General features: G+C 34.6%; 1 protein-coding gene across 1 annotated transcript; it reads left to right on the forward strand.

Annotated features, from left to right (window-relative positions):
- The first annotated feature begins 3,664 nt into the window (after positions 1 to 3,664).
- On the forward strand, positions 3,665 to 4,900 carry LOC128997511 (uncharacterized). The gene has a single exon (XM_054423153.1). The coding sequence runs from the start codon at positions 3,665 to 3,667 to the stop codon at positions 4,898 to 4,900; it is 1,236 nt and encodes a 411-aa protein (XP_054279128.1).
- Positions 4,901 to 18,466: the final 13,566 nt, after the last annotated feature.

An 18,466-nucleotide genomic window follows, 5' to 3' on the forward strand; every position in this document is an offset into this window, starting at 1 on the left:
TAAGAGCATCATGATGTCTATATTTAAATTCAATCGGTTCGGAGAAGAACTGGCTGACAGCAGTACTAACCAAAATAGCATTTCAACAGATAAGTTAAATGAAAAACTTTCATTGTTGGAATTAACTTGCAACCACGATACAGATTCAAAGATCAGTAACATGAAAAGAGAATTTATTTCTCAGGTAGATTACATATTTAATAAGGCAAAAAAGGATCTGGCCTCCATTGTAAACAAACAAGTCGGGTTCGAGAAACATTATATTAGTGCCAAGAACAAAAGGATAGTAAAAGTTGCAAAAGCTATAGATAAGGCTGATGTGGTTGTTAAAGAACAGCTTGAAGAAGTAAATGATAAAGTTGATGGTATTTTAAAAGGTCTTGAAGTCACAAATGACTGTATTCAGATCAAAGGAGGTAGAAAGATCTGTGGCATCAGTCGCAGCAACAGTGCATATGACGCCATTAACGGAGTTGAATTCTCAGAGCTATCTAAACGTCTACACAGAGTCGAGACTGTGATCAGTACGACTGATGCAAACACACTTGCTGTTTAAATCAACAGGGTGAGACATTAGGCTGTCAAGGAGTTTCCTATGAAACCAACCAAGTGGTGTTATAAGTAAAGACAATGGAAATAAACGTCTACTGTAGAGATGGTGAAAGGGCGGAAGATGGTGTTTTCCCAAAACCACTTCGTTGCTTGATCGTTGGTCCATCAGGATGTGGAAAAACCAATTTACTGCTTAACCTCATATACAACAAAGATGGTATAGCTTTTAAACATCTTTACGTGTTCAGTCGATCAATAGAACAACCAGCATATCTTGATTTAAAAAAGCACTATGAAAGAGTTCAGAAAAACCTCGGTTGCAAAATAGCGTTCTTCTTCTCTGATTGTTCCGACTTGGTTCCATTGGATGAATGCAAACCAAATTCACTGGTTGTGTTTGATGACTGTTTACTTGATGAGCAATCAAAAATCAAAGACTATTACATCAGAGGTCGTCACAAAAATATATCATGTATATACCTGAGTCAGAGCTATGGTCGTGTCGATATGCAAGTAATCCGTAACAACCTAAATCTGCTGTGTGTGTTTCAACAGAACAAGCATTACTTGACACGTATTCATGAGGATTTTGTCAGTTCCGATATGTCGTTATCTGAGTTTGAAAAGCTCTGTCGTCGGTGTTGGCAGGAACAACATGGATTTGTAACCATCAATACCACTAAAAAAGCACACTCTGGAAAATATAAATGCATGTTGAAGAAAACTATATTTACAACCTCAAAGTGAAATGTCACATCTTAAGCTAGAAACGATATATCACGTTTTTTGATTGAAATGTCGTTTTTATACTAGAAACGTTATATCACGTTTTTTGAATGAAATATCGTTTTTTGATGGATATGTCGTTTTTATACTAGAAACGTTATATCACGTTTTTTGAATGAAATATCGTTTTTTGATGGATATGTCGTTTTTATACTAGAAACGTTATATCACGTTTTTTGATTGAAATGTCGTTTTTCGACGATATGCCAATTTTATACTAGAAACGATATATGTCGTTTTTTCTGACGTTGTATAATATAAGTGAACACAGGTTATGATGGATGCAAAAGCTGCTAAGCGACTTGAAGCTATCGAGAGTAACCTGATGAAAAAGTTTCATGACGCTGAATTGGAAGAGCAAAAACAACGTGAACAAAAACTTAAAGAGATATCAGTTGTATCGTCTCCAACAAAAAGTCCATCCACCACAATCATTACAAGAGATGTCCAAAAACAACCGTTGACTGTCACCAAGGCAAAGCAACTAGAAAATGTAAAAAATAGACTTCAACAACAATTTGCTAACGTACACATTTTAGATAGAGAGGAACAACGAGAAAGGGAAAAGAAATATCAAACCATTACCGATGCAATAAAAGAGAAAAAAGAAAAAGATGATCTATTAGAACAAAAGACAAAGGAGTGGTTGAAAAAGCAAAAATACAATCAAATGGTTGCTCGCTTTAGACCAAGAGTATACAGTACACCAGATCGTAAACAAATTCCCTTCGATAACGAAGATGAAGTGGAACCTGAAAACGTTCAGAACAAATCAATCAGGCAGTTGGTGGACTCAAATGTAATCAATTTGGGCAGTGTTGGTGCGAGATACTTACCTCGTGCAAGTGATTCACAGTTTGGTATTTATTATGATGTGACGAGTGAACGTTTGAAAATTGGATCAGAACCAATCACCTTTAATTACGATGATATAGTGATGTCAGGTAAAAGTTTTGTCGGCAGTGAAGGTCTTTGGAAACTCTTGACGAATAAAGGTTTTGTTAAGTCTGATGAGTACACATCTGACGATTGGAATTCATACAAGGAAATTCTGTTGACATCCAACTCGTTGTATCAAAAGAACGATCCCTCGACTAGACGACCGAAATCAAGTCAGGGTCAAAAGTGGAAACAGATGATCAAACCCATTTGGGATGAGATGAATAAATCCGCAACCCCAACTACATCAACACCCACAGAGACAGTTGGGTCTGGGTTGAAACGGTACGATGACAAAATACCAATCGAATATCGGTACATAAAGGATTTAAACGAACTGATCAGTCGGCTCAATTTCATACACGCTGAGGAGGCTGCTGGAAACAATAACTTTCACAACGAGAAACTGTCAGTCGTGAAATTCATATACGACCGCATGCAGGAGCTAATCGAACGACCAAACGGATTGAAGTATCTCATACGCTGTCTGTCAGCGTTACCTGAACACGCTATTCAAGGATCGGGGTTGTTGAACAACTTAATCAATAGTTTACCGTTTGAGCTACACGCTCCACGTAATTGGAATCTTGATACGTACAATTATTGCGGACCTGGTACGAAGCTATCTGATCGCCTGGCTCGTGGTGACAAAGGAGTCAACCCCTTAGACGAGGCGTGCAAGAAACATGACATATGGTATCGGGATCATAGGCGTGCCGAAGACCGATGGGTGGCAGATAAGAAATTGCAAGACGCTGCTTGGAATAGGGTCACGTCTTCTGACGCCGATCTAAACGAACGCGCTGTCGCACTCGGTACGACCGGTGCAATGTGGATGAAGCGCAAACTCGGTCTCGGGCTAGGAACGTCTGTATGTATATAAGTGGGAGAAAGAGTACAACATGGAAAACGCATGGACGATTCTTTCTCGGGAAGCGAAAGCACCTAAGGGCGTTCTCACAGACGAGTTCGTTATGAAGTACGCTAAGGAGCTCGACTGGGGTCTCCTATCCGAAAACTACGATTTCAGCATCGACATGTTACGCACGTATTTCCATCGTGTAAACTGGTATGCCATACTGAAAAAGACAAAGTTCGATGAGTGCTTCCTCCGGGAAATGGCTATCAACTTTAACGAGTGCTGGTATGTGGTCAGCAAATATCAAACACTGTCTGAATCATTCATACACGATTTTGCAGGCAACGTAGATTGGTACTACATCATAAAGTATCAAAACGTGTCCAAGGAATTCCTTGAAGAACACGAACATAATCACGGATTTAATACACGGCTCCTGAGTTCGCTACTGAGCATGAGGCCTAAAGAGTAAAATCGTAATGTTAACATAGTATATTTTTTTCGACCTTTATTAAGTAACCAACACAAATGGATGCTACATACAATCAGTTTTCAAGCGGTGTGGTGAAGAGCGAATACCGCTCTGTCATGCCGGTGTCTGAACTCAATTTCAACACTCCAAATAATTACACGGTTTTCAAACTCGATCACGGTGACACGTTTTACGATTCAGGAATACAATTTCACATTTGTGGTAAAGTTCTCAAGAAATCTGACGGGGCTGCTTATGCCGATAAAACAAACATTAAACTCATCGACAATTTCGTACCGTTTCTGTTTACTCGAATTGAACTCAAGAAACACAACACCACAATCGACACTGTCGACTATCCTGGTGTCACAAGCACGGTCAAGGGAATCCTCAACTATTCCAGTTCGAACAAGAACTCTTTAGCAAACTGTGGTTTCGTATCCACGTTCACTGGTGGAGGTAATTTTGAAGTAATCGGTACCCTTGCACACCTCGGTCTCGGCTTCTTCGATCATCTACGGTATCCTATGTACAAGGGCGGATTCGAAGTCGTATTCACCCGTGCTGAAGATAACGATGCACTATTCGTTTGGAAAGGATCAGCCGCAACAGACAAAATACCAGAGGATGGAAAAGTCGAAATCAAATCTTTCGTTCTTCGAGTTCCGTTAGTCGAGTATACGGCCACCAGCAAGATTCAATTGATCGATGGGTTGACCCGTTTGAGTGATCATAGCAAATTGGTATACAACTATTACCAGTGGCAGTGTATTGAAAAGAAAGGTGTTTTCGGGGCCTCATTCAACTTCGATATCACTAACGTTTATAGAAATGTATACAACCCGAAATTTGTCATTGTGGGGTTGCAAACTAGCCGTTGGAATGACCAGAAGAAAATTCCCTCCCGTTTTGATAGTTGCAACATAAAAAATGTCGCAGTGAAAATAAACGGAGAACGTTATCCTCAAGAAATGCAGAACATTCACATCACTGAAGGCAAATGGAGACTATTATACGAACAGTTGGTCAGATATCGTCTGGTGAACTTTGGAGACACCAATGTGTTTGTATCTCCTTCAGAGTTCAAGAATGATTATCCACTGTTGGTGATAGACACTCATCTCCACCCAATGAGCACAGATCGCTCGAGAAGTGACATCCAGATTGAGTTAGATTTTGTAAATGCTATCGCGACCGCGCAAGCCGATGCCGGAACAACAGCATACATAGTCGTGGTCTCTGAAACTGGATTCAGTTATGACATTTCAAGAAACATCATTAGACAACTGTAAACAATTTCTAGGAGATCACTGTAAGAAAATAAAAACAAAAAAAAATATTATTTTTGCCCCAGAGGAATGAGGCAAGGGTTGAATTTTGTCTCCATAAGGTCTATATTAAACCCCAGCACAGGACAAACATACATACTCCATGTGTGGGGTTGGAGGACACCTCCGGATTTTTGTTGGGAGGTATTCCCATAAGAGCCCATATTGGATCCCGAAGTAGGACGCACATATATATACTACTAGGGAAGGTGGTGGTGGGTCTTCGTAACCTCCCGATTTTGACTCCCATAAGGGTCTATATTGGATCCCAGAGTAGGACGAACATATATACTCTACTGGCTGGAAGGGAGGGAGCTTGAAAATGGGCAAATCTCTAGTCTACTGGGGAATTTTCCAGAAACGACTTTTCGATGAGTGGAAGAGTAAACAGATGAGAATCCCTGGTCTGTCGGGGTTGATCCAGAACCGGCTTTTCCCTACTACTATCAACATCAAAAAGTAAATCGGTCCCGGGCGTAGGTTTTACCATGCCATCTACGGTAATAGCTACTGTACTTCCTTATAGGGAAATTTGCTAAATAGAAACTAAAAACTATAAAAGGTACCTATCTAATAACTTGTTGAATTATTTACATTGAACATTATTTTTAAATAGAATATGCAATAATCGTTACAACAACAACTTCATACCTTAATATTTTATACGACAGTCAAAGACTCCACTGTTTGTGATTACGCATTTTTTTGGTAAATAAAAGGTATACAATGCTTAACTCTCCACTGAAAAGGCAAATCCAAATATAAATTATCACCTTGTCAAAACTTTAACATTATTGAACTACCCACATTAAGTTGCAAGGAGAAAACGAGACTGCTGTCGAGTAAAAAAGTGTAAATACTCGAGTATGAACTTTTATTGAAACTTGATTAGTATACCTACAATATGATGAATAAGTTAAATCATATTTATAAAAATGTATTTCTGCGTTTATGTATGTTAGTTTCTACCTTTTTATGTTGTTTTAACTCTCGTCCTTTTGGTGGGTAGAATAAATAAAGTACAAGGTTTTCGGCACTTTTCTAACAAAGGGCTATTTTTACACATAACAAAAAAAAACTACTGATGTAATCATCATGAAATTTTAACAGCTAATAGAAAATATACTTATAAAACAAATTTATATGTTTTAAAATTTTTCATCGGTAAAAAAATCTCTTACGATATTTGTAATGGCTTTTAATTGAGAGACGGAACAGTTAAGAAACTCAGCTGAAAGCTTGAATTAAAGCTATTAAAAATATAAATATGTAATTTGATTTGCAAATTATGTGCTAACACATATTTGAGTCACACAGCTGAGTGTGACTCGTAATCCGTGTTTTTCTAATTAGTTTAGTAACTTTCCTGTATAGCTCCAAATTTCAGTATCTAAACTGTATTACAAGTGACGTTGTAGGCAGAATCTGCCCGCATGACGCCACGCGGCGCGGCGGGTAGCCCCTATATTACAATTTAAATTACAACCAAACTACGCCAGCTAAAAATTTAAAAAAATATGATCCAAAAGGTTCAACTCTTTAGCTACAAAATCCACCGTTTTTTAACTTACCTGACCAAAAAATAAAAAAAGTAGCAGCCGACGAACTTTTTCATGTCATATTTTAAAACTCATTTAAAAGTACCGACTTTATTTGAAGATTTAAAATAGAAAATACTACCTTTTAAGCTTTTAATTAAAACCAATAGTGTCATAGACTTATTGACTTCACTCATACGAAGTTTCAACCATATAACTTAAGTCTAAGTAGGCTAAATGTCGAGTTATTTTGAAGCGGAACATTGAGTTTTGGGGCCGTTTAATAAGCTGTGGCAACCACTGTAGAGACTTCTGGCTCAGACTGTACCGTTGGAGGTTATGAAATTTGGACATTATGAACCGCACTGTTTATTTGGTATCTTCACGTTGGAGTTTGTGAAATTTGGACATTGTGAAACAGTGATTATTTGAATGTTATAGATTTGGAGCTTATGAAATTTGGAGGTTATGAACCGCTCTGTTTATTTAATATTTAAACGTTGGAGTTTGTGAAACTTGGACATTGTGAACCAGTGATTATTTGAATGTTATAGATTTGGAGCTTATGAAATTTGGAGGTTATGAACCGCTCTGTTCATTTAATATTTTAAGCGTTGGAGTTTGTGAAATTTGGAGTTTATGAAACGCTCCCGTATATTCTGTCTACATTATATTCTCAAACCCCTTAATAAGACATTTCGGTTCTTTGGTCATCGTCCAAGTTTCTGAACCATGCAGTACTACTGGAGTAGTTATGTTATTGTTTGAATCGATTTTGATATCTCCTGTCATCCTGAAGCTTACCGGAAACTTTTTTCTAGAAACTTATTTCACCAGTTGAAATTTTCGTTACCAACCGACATTTTTTCATGCCAGCAAACTCATAAGAAAATTACGCCAAGAAAATTAAGTATCAAAATGTAAATCATTTATATCTTAAATTATTAAACAATAGTTTTCAAAAACATTTCCCAATCATGAGTTAAAATTATCATGGCATACACTTATACATACACAGATTGCATTTACCTAATTATACAAGTGTTTGAAATGTATAGTTCAAAATTACACATGTCCTGATAACGTGGCTTCTTAACGGTAGGATAAACTATAATTTAGAGTCAAATAGTATGTGAGCAAACACGGAAAAACACCAAACGATTCTATAATTTTGTTTACGAATATTTTTCGTTACTTGTAAAATAAACATGTCAATGGTAGTTTGAAACCAGCCGTTAGTTAAAACACCACTGAAACGACTTTGTTGGCGCTAGTTAAAAGCGTTGTTTCTAGACTTTTAAAAAATAAAATTAAAACTTAATAAAAAACTCAAACCCAAAACTAAAAGATGAAACATTCCATTCCTTTTAACGTAATTTTTTATATACAAAAGTCATGAGAATCCGCCATGAGGTTTATTCGTCAAATTTCTATATTAATTGGTTGTTTTTCTTTGTCAAAGCTAATTTGATAGAACGGCTGGGCGTAGAAACTCGATAGAGGTGTCTAGAGAAAGGTCGTGCTCTGTAGATGAGCTATCAAAAGAGTAACATGGTAAATTCCTTTGGGGATCTGCCCCAGTTGCCTTTAAATTCCCATCCTATGTTATTCTTACGGAGGAATGACGGGGTTTTGTCACCGCTAATTTCAGAGAACGGCTGGGCGTAGAAACTTGGTAGGGTCTCTAAAGAAGGGTCGTAGTCTGTAGATTAGTCATCAAAAGAGAAACGAGGTAAATGTCCTTGGGGCTCTGCCCCAGAAGCCTTCAAAGTTCCCTCAACAGTTTTGTTTACATTACGACCATGTGGATATTTTTACACTACTTTTAATGAACCAACTGTTAATAAATTGTATTCAAAGGTCAAGTGTTATGAAAATTTACTGAAACTGTCAACATTAAAAGTTTAAATTATTTTTCATGGTTTTAAATTGATTCTGCATGGAAAGTTTTTTATACTTTGAACAAAATGATGAACTTATGATGCGTTTTAAATTGTTTGTTTAAAAATCTATGCTAGTATGCTCTTAGAAAATTTTAAATTATGAAACCAGAGGGACATATCAATTTCAAAGGAACATATAATTATTCCTTATGGCCATGGGGTTAGCTTCAATAATCATTTATTATTATCATATCCAAGAAAGAACATCAAAGGTCCGTGAGATATATAATACGCTGCATGTTTTCGATAGTCGGGAAGAAAACAATAATTAATATTTCCCGGCATTTTTATTGTATGCCCAAGAATTGGTCTACCCATACGACCATGTAAACCCCGACGAGCATGTAAACCCCTATCGAACCCCGAAATGGGACTTTCGTGACGAGTTGAATACTCGATACTTTTCATAACAATAAAAAAAAACTACTTCATTAAACTTAAAAAAACTTCAGTTGTACCTTTGTTGATGTCAGGCAAAGTATTGTTTGAGTAGCGAGTAATGTTTATGTAGCGAAAGTAATGTTTATGTAAAGGAAAATCGGATGATCACTATTTATTTTTGGTGTATGGAAATCTACGATTCTCGAAGATCTCAGCTGTATGGAAATGGACTATTTTTAAATACAGAGTGATAAAAATGTATGTTTCCTTAGTCAATGGTATAACGTTTAATAGTTTCAAATTATTCTATTTAAAAACATAGGTTGTATTTTTTCTTTTGTGTATTTCTATTATTTATTGTAGGCTATTTACAAATACTTAATTTAAAATCTGAAATATAGTTAATTATAATTTTATATATATGAGAGGTAAAGCAAAAGTAACTCTTTGTAGCTGGCTACAATAACAGTCTCGGGGCTTCCTATTGTCTTGCTGTGCCTCACTCACACACTCACACTGGTACACAAAGATGGCTGAGAGCTTACACCTTCTTTACGAGCATTGTTAACAAAAAAATTACTCTTAGATAATTTAATATAAAATATAATTTTAATATAAAAATAAAAATATAACTAATTGGGTCAGTAGTAAGTATCCTGATTACACCAGTAAATCGTTTAAATAAAATAAATAAAACTAAAACATTTAATCACCCACTAAAATTTTAAAATAAGCTATTATTTAAATCAGTTCCCATCCCTCGCTGATCGATGGCGCCGTACGCGGACATTTCACTAAGATATTTTAAAGGGAGAATAAAACAATTAATTAAGATAGAACCTTACTATGAAGTATATGCTATGTTGATAAACCTGCATTTTCACGTGAAAGGTGATTTGTGCAACATTTATGCACAAAGGAAGATATTTATGGTTATTTTTATATTTATGGAAGATATTTATATTTATTTGTTATATTTATGGCTGTTAAGGAAAACAAGGGGTTCTTCAGTAGTAACATTTTAAATCACTTATAATGTTTGAATTTAATTATGGATTTTAAAACTTCGAAGGTACAAACTGGCGAGCAGCTCGGTTCAGCTTTGTGTTCTTATTTGTTCCACTCTGCCAAGTAGAAATATCGTCCTTCAAAAAATAATATTATCACACTAAGATCACGCGATTATCTCTAAATGATTTACAGATTTTATAGTAAAAGTATACTTTTCATTTGTTTCTGATTTATAGTATTAAAAAACAATTAGTGGTGAGTCCAATGAATTATTCCTCTGGTAGTTTTAGAACTAACTGTAGCATTACAATGCATTTGATTGCATTATTTTTAATAGTCAGATAACACTTCATTCTTGTTATGCAATTTAGTATCTCTCACACATTGTGGACGGTACCTGATTTTCATTTAAATTATTTTTAAGGACGGCAATACAAATATTGTGTTTGAAAAGTCCCGTAACGGCTTAGTATATTTTCAACCATTACACATAAAACCTTATAAATTGGCATACCAATTTTACACAGAATAATTCACTTTTTAATAAACAATTTTTCTTATGTGAGAGTTTAATTCCCACAAGGTGGAAGTGAAAAATATTGAAAGTAAGCATTTGTTGAAACAGATATACAATGAATGGTATGGATACTATAAAAGGGTTTTGTATTATAAAAAAGTTTAAATACCTGCTGTTAAGCAATCTAACAGTCACAATTAGTTTTAACATCTATGTGGAGAAATTATCAGGTAGTACAAGGACGATGGTCTTCATGTGATAGAATAAAATCGTCCTTGTACCTCCTAATGATGGCTCAACATAGAAGTCAAAACTAGTTACGACTGTAATTAAATGTATTGCTTAATTGTAGGTATTTAAACCTTGTTAATATTATAGTCAATGATATTATTTAGCAATCCAGAGGCTAACATCTACAATGAGGTCTTGTATTAGTAGGAAATTGTGCCACGAATCCGGCATTAAAAGGTTAACTCTCTTGTGGCGACTTCAAAAACCATAATGGTGGTGTTTTAAAGATTTCTTAAGTTATACCAAGAAAAAATTAGAATATCACTAACTAATGTTAGCTGGTTTTACAACTGTTGGAATAGGAAATGCACATTATAGCAATTGTAATATAACTAATGATTAGTATTCGTTATTTGACACATGGTTTATTTGATTTGATTTGATGTTCTTTGTTTAACACATTTATATTATTATTATTCTTTACTTGATAACTTGGCCAAATAAAATGGAACATTGTTATATTATATTTAGTCTTGTATGGCTTTTGATATGTATAACAACAATATTCGATAACAATGAAATTTGGCAACTAAAGAGAAACTTTGAAACCTCAAAATAGTATAAGCAGTCAATCTTTTTTGAGGTCCACCTTAAACCATGAGACCTCACTTTTAACTAGACCTTCCATTCGATGTCCATATCAACTTACATTTACATCTAAGATACTCGACCCACATTTCGTGAGCCATCCACATTATGAGATGAAAAACTACAGTTCCTAAGAAATTAGGATTTTTATGATTATCATAGGTATAAAAATGTATTCATTTTATTTATAATGGTTAGGAAAATATAAATCGAAACGGAACCTTTCCATGACATTGTCAAATCTCTACCACAGCATTCATTTCTACAGAAAGTATACCTGACTAAATATATAAAGTATACCATTTCATAAGTTTTACAAACAAAGTTTACGATTGCCTTTAGCATGGTCACGTTTACCTACCATCATATCTCACAACCAAAAATTAAATTCAAAGGAAATTCATTTATGGTCATATAAGTTTCTTATAACTCTCCGTGAATAAATAATGCCAACAAATAACGTTATTTACTAACACATTTAACTAATTAAGCATTTTCCTCTTTTGAGTATTGGTTTTCCATTAAGTTTCACTTGTAATTACCATAAATGAGACCTAATATGGGTTCATTCAGTTTACATTGCCATTGGAATAATTCGAAACGAGGAACATCTGTTAGCATCCTGTCATGGTGTGAAATTGCATTTGAAATGACGATGAGTGATTATTCGAGGGACCCTCTAGAATCAAAACTTAAGGCAAATCTATCATACGTGTTTAAAGAAAATATTATGTTAATAAACAATTTAGATTTAAACTAAACGTGAATTATGCCGTTAAAGCTAGTGTTTTCTAAAGTTGGTGCACCCTTTATAATAATATGTTAATCGATGATATGAAACCTTATTATGATTATGTAAATAGGCCAAACATGTTGCATCGAGACGTTGATTTAAAAAGGTCAACTAACATATGAAACTTTTATCGTTGAAATGCACTTGGTAAACAGTTTTTACGTCGAATCTCTTGCCTCCAGGACCAAACATATAGGCTCCATTATTAAGAATAATTCCAGTTAATTCGAATATCTGGGTTATACACCAATATTTTACACCTTTACAAATTATTATAAACCTGTTAAACTGATCCAGTTCAAGTGGTGAACTAACCACTTTTGTCAATACTAGTGTCGCGATTTGTTATAGGGTAAATGCACCAGTGAATGACCAGCCCCCCTTGAATGACCGTTTCATATGAAAAACATTATAGCCTATTAGGCTTCCTGTTTTGTCTAGTCAAACATCTTAAAAGTTACTTTGGGGGCTTATTGAAATTTACTATGTCACTGGTTCAAAAAGAAAGTGTCAATCATCCTTTTTTAACGGAAACTATATTAAGTGTTCCAAGCAGTTCATCTTTAAGCTTCCCATTATGGCGTATCGCACAAAATGGTTGGTCGTAATTGGTCATGGTTATTCAATTAAATACTGTTTAAAACTGCAATATATTATTTAATTAGCCTATTGTAAAAAATTCTAAACTCATTTTGATAAAAATCCTAGTTAAAATAATTTATTGAGCCGGTCATTTACTCGATCAAATATTTTGCTATAACAGAGATTAGGATCAATTTTAAAATTTCGTTTATTGAATTTACACTGTGAATCGGAACTTGGTTTGAAGGTTTCTGAAACATTTCCTCATACACCTGTCGAAGCTCGATTTCTAACCGTCTAATCCACTGTCTACCTAACAAAGCGTCATGTCCTGCAGGTACGATGTGTAATTCGTCATCTATCTGTTTACCATTGTACGTTACAGTAACAGATACCTTTCCAACAGGCTTAATGATGTTACCTGTGTATGACCGAAAGCAAACATTAGAATACTGTAGGGGAAGGCCAAGCTTGAGTTTCTTGAAATCACTTTCTGAAAGTAGGGACAATTTTGCACCGGAATCGACTTCAAAACGTTGACGTTTGCCGTTTAATTCTACATCAATGAGGTATTTGTCGAGATCAGGAGTCATTTCAAAAAGGTCTACTACAGTACAATTCATGCTATGAATGCCGTATGTTGGGTAATGAAAAGGTTGATTGGACTGTTCACTATTAGTATCTAAATTTAAGTACGGTTCAACTAAATCTACTTTTGAATTTTTGAGTAGTGATTGAATGCAAACTTTTGATACATGTCCTTTCCTTTTGCAGTTATTACACGAGAGCTTCTTATAGTCTACTCTACAGTTACTTGCCTTGTGACTATTTCTACCACATCGCAAACATACGTTTTCAATTCCCAAGGCCTTGAAGTCGATGTACCTTTTTCGGGAGACAGATCTAGACGATCTAGACTTGTAGTTTACAGGTGAAGATCTGTTGTTTGAATTTAATCTTCTGTTTCCTGGATCTTTCGAATGGTCTCTGAAAGTTCTGTAACTGCTGGAAATTACATTAGTAGATTCTGTAGAAGTAAAATTGTTAAAACTTGATGTCTGATTAGGTTTAGAAAGTTCTTTGCTGTCAAGTTTTGATGCCTCTAAAGCAATAGCCTTGTTGAGTATTTCGTCAAAACTAGAGAGATTTGGTTGTAAAATCTGTTCTTTAAGCCAATCATCTCGAAGACCACGGATGATAGTGGGGGAGCTAAAGTACAAAAAAACCATAAGAAAACTGCAAATTATGATAAGACTATGCCCTTTGGTGGGAATGTAGTTTAAGGTTAGGCAATGAAAATGAGATGGGGAGGCACCGACCAAAGTTGCTATAATCCAAAATGGCGTCGATTTTTCAAAATGGCTGCCCGTATTTTGGGTTTTATATATTTTCTTTTGATATACGTCATGCAAAATGGTGTTTCTGATAAATTTTTACGTTTTTAGGTATGAGCTAAGTAAATAAGTTGAGTAATAATGTAATAAAAGTAAATTTATTTACAGAACATTTGTATCACCAAATAAAAAAGCGCTATATTTTATAAGTTGCAGAATATTTCTACCAACACCATTTTTCGCTAATTTGCCGATAGGAAAGTAGTTATTACCGTAGGTGGCATGGTAAGACCTAGGCCCGGGACCGATTTACCTTTTCATTTTAATGTCCCCAGAGGCCAAAAACACCATTCGTTCAAATTTTTATATACAGGGTGGCTAAAAAGTAACTTGCACCCCCCTTTAACTTTTCACCCATTTGAGATATTTGAAATCGGTTTTCAGCAACCTTCTTAGATATGAAGGGCTACAATAATTATGGTCAATATTGAAAATTCTACCCTTAAGGGTAGTGGGGGTAGGGGGTAGCTCAAAATTTTCAAATAACATGTATAGTCGAGTTTGGTATCATTTTACAGGTCTTGACAAAACATTAACATTGACATAAAGAAAACCAAAATCGGCTCACTAATAACAAAATGCGCCCTAAAACGTTTCAAATCCAAATAACCATGAGGGTGACAAAAAATTAACTTGCACTCTCTTTAACTTTTTAACTATTTAAGATATTTGAAATCGGTTTACGGCAACTTTTTTTGGATAAGAAGGGCTACAATAATTATGGTCAGTTTTGAAACTTTTGCTCTTCGGGGTAGCGGGGGTAAGGAGTAGCTCAAAATGTTCAAATAGCAAGTATTGTCGAGTTTGGTATCATTTTTTAGGTCTTGACAAAACATAACAATTACATAAAGAAAATAGAAATCGGACCATTAATAACAAAATGGCAGTTCAAAATTATTTTAAATAACCATTGTCTCAATCATTTTTAGCTGCCGTTTTGTTATTAATGGTCCGATTTCTATTTTCTTTATGTAATTGTTATGTTTTGTCAAGACCTAAAAAATGATACCAAACTCGACAATACTTGCTATTTGAAAATTTTAATCTACCCCTTACCCCTAAAGGAAATATTTTCAAAACTGACCATAATTATTGTAGCCCTTCACATCCAAACAATTTTCCACAAACCGATTTCAAATATCTCAAATAGTTAAAAAGTTAAAGAGGATGCAAGTAAATTTGTTTGTCACCCTCATGGTTATTTGGATTTGAAACGTTTTAGGGCGCCATTTTGGTATTAGTGAGCCGATTTTGGTTTTCTTTATGTCAATGTTTATGTTTTGTCAAGACCTGTAAAATGATACCAAACTCAACTATACTTGTCATTTAAAAATTTTGAGCTACTCCCTACCCTCGCTACCCTTAAAGGCAAAATTTTCAAAATTGACAATAAATATTGTGGCTCCTAATATCTAAGAAGGTTTCCACAAACCGATTTCAAATATCTAAAATGGTTGAAAAGTTAAGGAGGGTGCAAGTTACTTTTCAGCCACCCTGTATGTATATATTTGTGTGTTTGTGTCCGTGAACGCGATAAGTTGAGTATTTTTTGTCCGATTTTGATGAAATTTGGTTTGAAGATGTAAGGGATGAACTTGAATGAGTTCTCGCGAACCAGCATGATCGGACCTTGGGAACGGGGTTTTACGGGGGGTTTTATGGGGTAAAAAAAGTTTTTTTAAATTTTTGACCCTCTAAACACAAAATTTCCCAATTTCCCTCCAGACCTTATTAAAGAGCTTAAAAAAAAATAATAATTTGGTATATAAAAGTGTTTTTGTACAATTATTGGTTACGGAGAAAATTCCAAAAATTGTTATTTTAAAATTCCCATGTTATTCTTATGGAGAATTTTGTCAAATGTTTCAGTTTGCTTGTTTATGTATACATTTTGATCGAACTTGGTTAATGTATTTATTTTATACTGAGTAATTAATATTTTACTAAAAAAACACACTTTTTTACCCTCCCTGTTGCAGCAAGCCTAGGTACTCATAAAACCTAATGCTAATTAAATACATTTAATTGAAAATCAACTCAGGCAAATGGAAATTCGCTTAGTCTGCAGGTTTGCTACAGCGGGGGTATTTTTGATTCATTTCATTCCACACAGTTTTTCATTTAAAACATTTATATCTATATCAATATCGGCGGGTAAACCATTTATATCATCAAAGTTCTGAAGTTTTTGACAAGTCTTACATATCCGGTGCTACAAGCATTTACATTTTTTTTGCAGAACAAAGCAAACTATCATTATCTGTCTTTTGGCACAGTATAAAAATAGTCCGATCAACAGCTTTTGGTTAGTATCTACCCAAGTCACTCTGAGGAACTAAGTGTAACGGCTTCGCCATTTTTGGAGTCCAATCTTCATTCACTCGAATCAGAAAAAAAAACCCTGAACTGGCACCATGTTAGGCCCGGTGTGACGGCCAAATTTGTACAGGTTTTCCTAATAAAACTACACTCTGGAGCGACACATAATAATAAACACAACAATGACCTGTAGTATCAGCTGTTTGGCAATATTTGTCTATTTAGCATTGCTAACCTGGTTGAGAAAAATAATTGAAAGTGTCATAATTTTGTTGACATTTTTATCCTCTTATATTTTTATGGAAAAAATATCTCAAGGAAGAAGAAACTATCTTTACAGTAATTTCACATTATTTTTATTTTCCTTATGTCTCAAAATAGATGTAGGCAAAGGTGAAAAAAACTTTGTAAAATAAAACGTTAGGTAAATAAATTAACTCTAAAATAAACAGCTTTTTGGTGACCTTCAGAATTTGCTGAAAGCGAGTACATTTTCAGCCTCAGATTATAGAGATGATATAATTGTAATATATTACAAACTTGGTATTAAATTAAAGGCCGGAATGTCCAGATTAAGATTATACCAATATTTAATAGTTTTAATGCCATTTTCAAGCTTTTATTAGTGAATAACTAAGTAAACACAAAATACGGGCAGCCATTTTGAAAAAATGGCCGCCATTTTGGATTATAGCAACTTTAGGCAATGCCTCCCCATCTCATTTTAGTTGTCGGACCATAACCTACATTCATACCAAAAGGGGTTTTCTTATCACAATTTGCAGTTTTCATATACGTAGCTCCCCCACAATGAACTGGGCTCGTAAAAATACATCAGAGATTGAATTTGTTTTCTCGCATTCACATTTAATTGTAAATTCAAAATCGACTAAATCTCGCTGAAGTGAGGCTACGAAATCTGATATTGATTGACCATTCTTTTGATAAATGTTCAAAAAGTAATGTTGAGAAACGACTACATTTTTCTTAGGAACAAGCATTTGAGTTAGAAATTTGACAAGATCATCGTAAGGTAAGTTTTTTGTTGGTTTCTCTGGGCCTAGAAAAGCTGATAGTGCATTGTAATGTACTGACCCAATAGATACACATAAGAGTTGAGCAATACTTTCCTTTTGAGTCAGGCCTTTCAGAGTATAGTAATTTTCAAAGCGTTCTAGATAATTACAAAACGTTTCACGTCTAGGTTCGAAATTTTCAAATGGAGCAATATTTGTAAGACTTACTGATACCTCCGACTTCTCATGCCTAGTGAAATGTGAGAATAATTGTTGAAACTGTTCTTGTTGTTGCTGTTGAAAAACTTGTAAGAATTCCTTGAATTGGTCAGCATCCATTGTGGTCCAGTAAAATGTGACGAAATTTGTGTAGGTTGAATGATTGAAACAGATTGAATAATAGTTAAAGATTATTTGAACTTGTAAAATGTCATTATTTCGGTTTTTACTCGTCGCCAAAAAGTGTTGTGACCGTACTATTGAAATACACGCACATTGTAAATTATCTATATCTTTTTATTTTAACAACATAGATGTTTGTAAGTGTAATGTTTTTTCAAAAGTAACAATAAGAAGTGTTTACTATTTAATATTTACCAACAGCTGACTATTTAGAATAGAGTAATAGAATAAGATTATGACACTCTCCCTCACTTATTGAGAAGAACATAAACTATTTTTGAACGATAAAGTCTCGTAACCAAGGTTGATGAAGATTTTTTCTGGTGGGTTATGCGATTGCTAGAAAACACAAAGTTTCATTAGAAATAATTTAGATACACTATAATCAAAATTTTACCGCGGGTTCAATGTAAAGCTCAAATTTTTGGTTAATACGTGGCCATTCACTGGAACCTATGAATGGTCTATATTTTATAGAACATAAACTCTCAACTTTTCCTTTATACAGGATGCCTAGCTTTGATGTAAGGATCTTTGAACGGGCTATTTAGTGAAAAGGAGAGGGCTTAGTACAATTTTCAAATGCTCTACAATATGTGGTTCACTAGTTCAATTATTCGTGTGTAAACATTGCATTGTTCATCATCATGTTTGATCATAATTTAAACAACACCCTGTTGTATAGTTAGGGTACAGGATAATACGTGCAATACGCTAAAAGTTTACCATTTCCTACACTGTAGCTTGCAAGCCTA

Source organism: Macrosteles quadrilineatus, unplaced genomic scaffold (assembly GCF_028750875.1).
Source record: "Macrosteles quadrilineatus isolate MER2022 unplaced genomic scaffold, UCM_ALF_1.0 Scaffold_1__1_contigs__length_201487025, whole genome shotgun sequence".
In the NCBI taxonomy this organism is placed as follows: domain Eukaryota; kingdom Metazoa; phylum Arthropoda; class Insecta; order Hemiptera; family Cicadellidae; genus Macrosteles; species Macrosteles quadrilineatus.

Coding starts and splice junctions, on each gene's coding strand:
- LOC128997511 (XM_054423153.1), top strand. CDS start 3,665: ATGGATGCTACATACAATCAGTTTTCAAGCGGTGTGGTGAAGAGCGAA.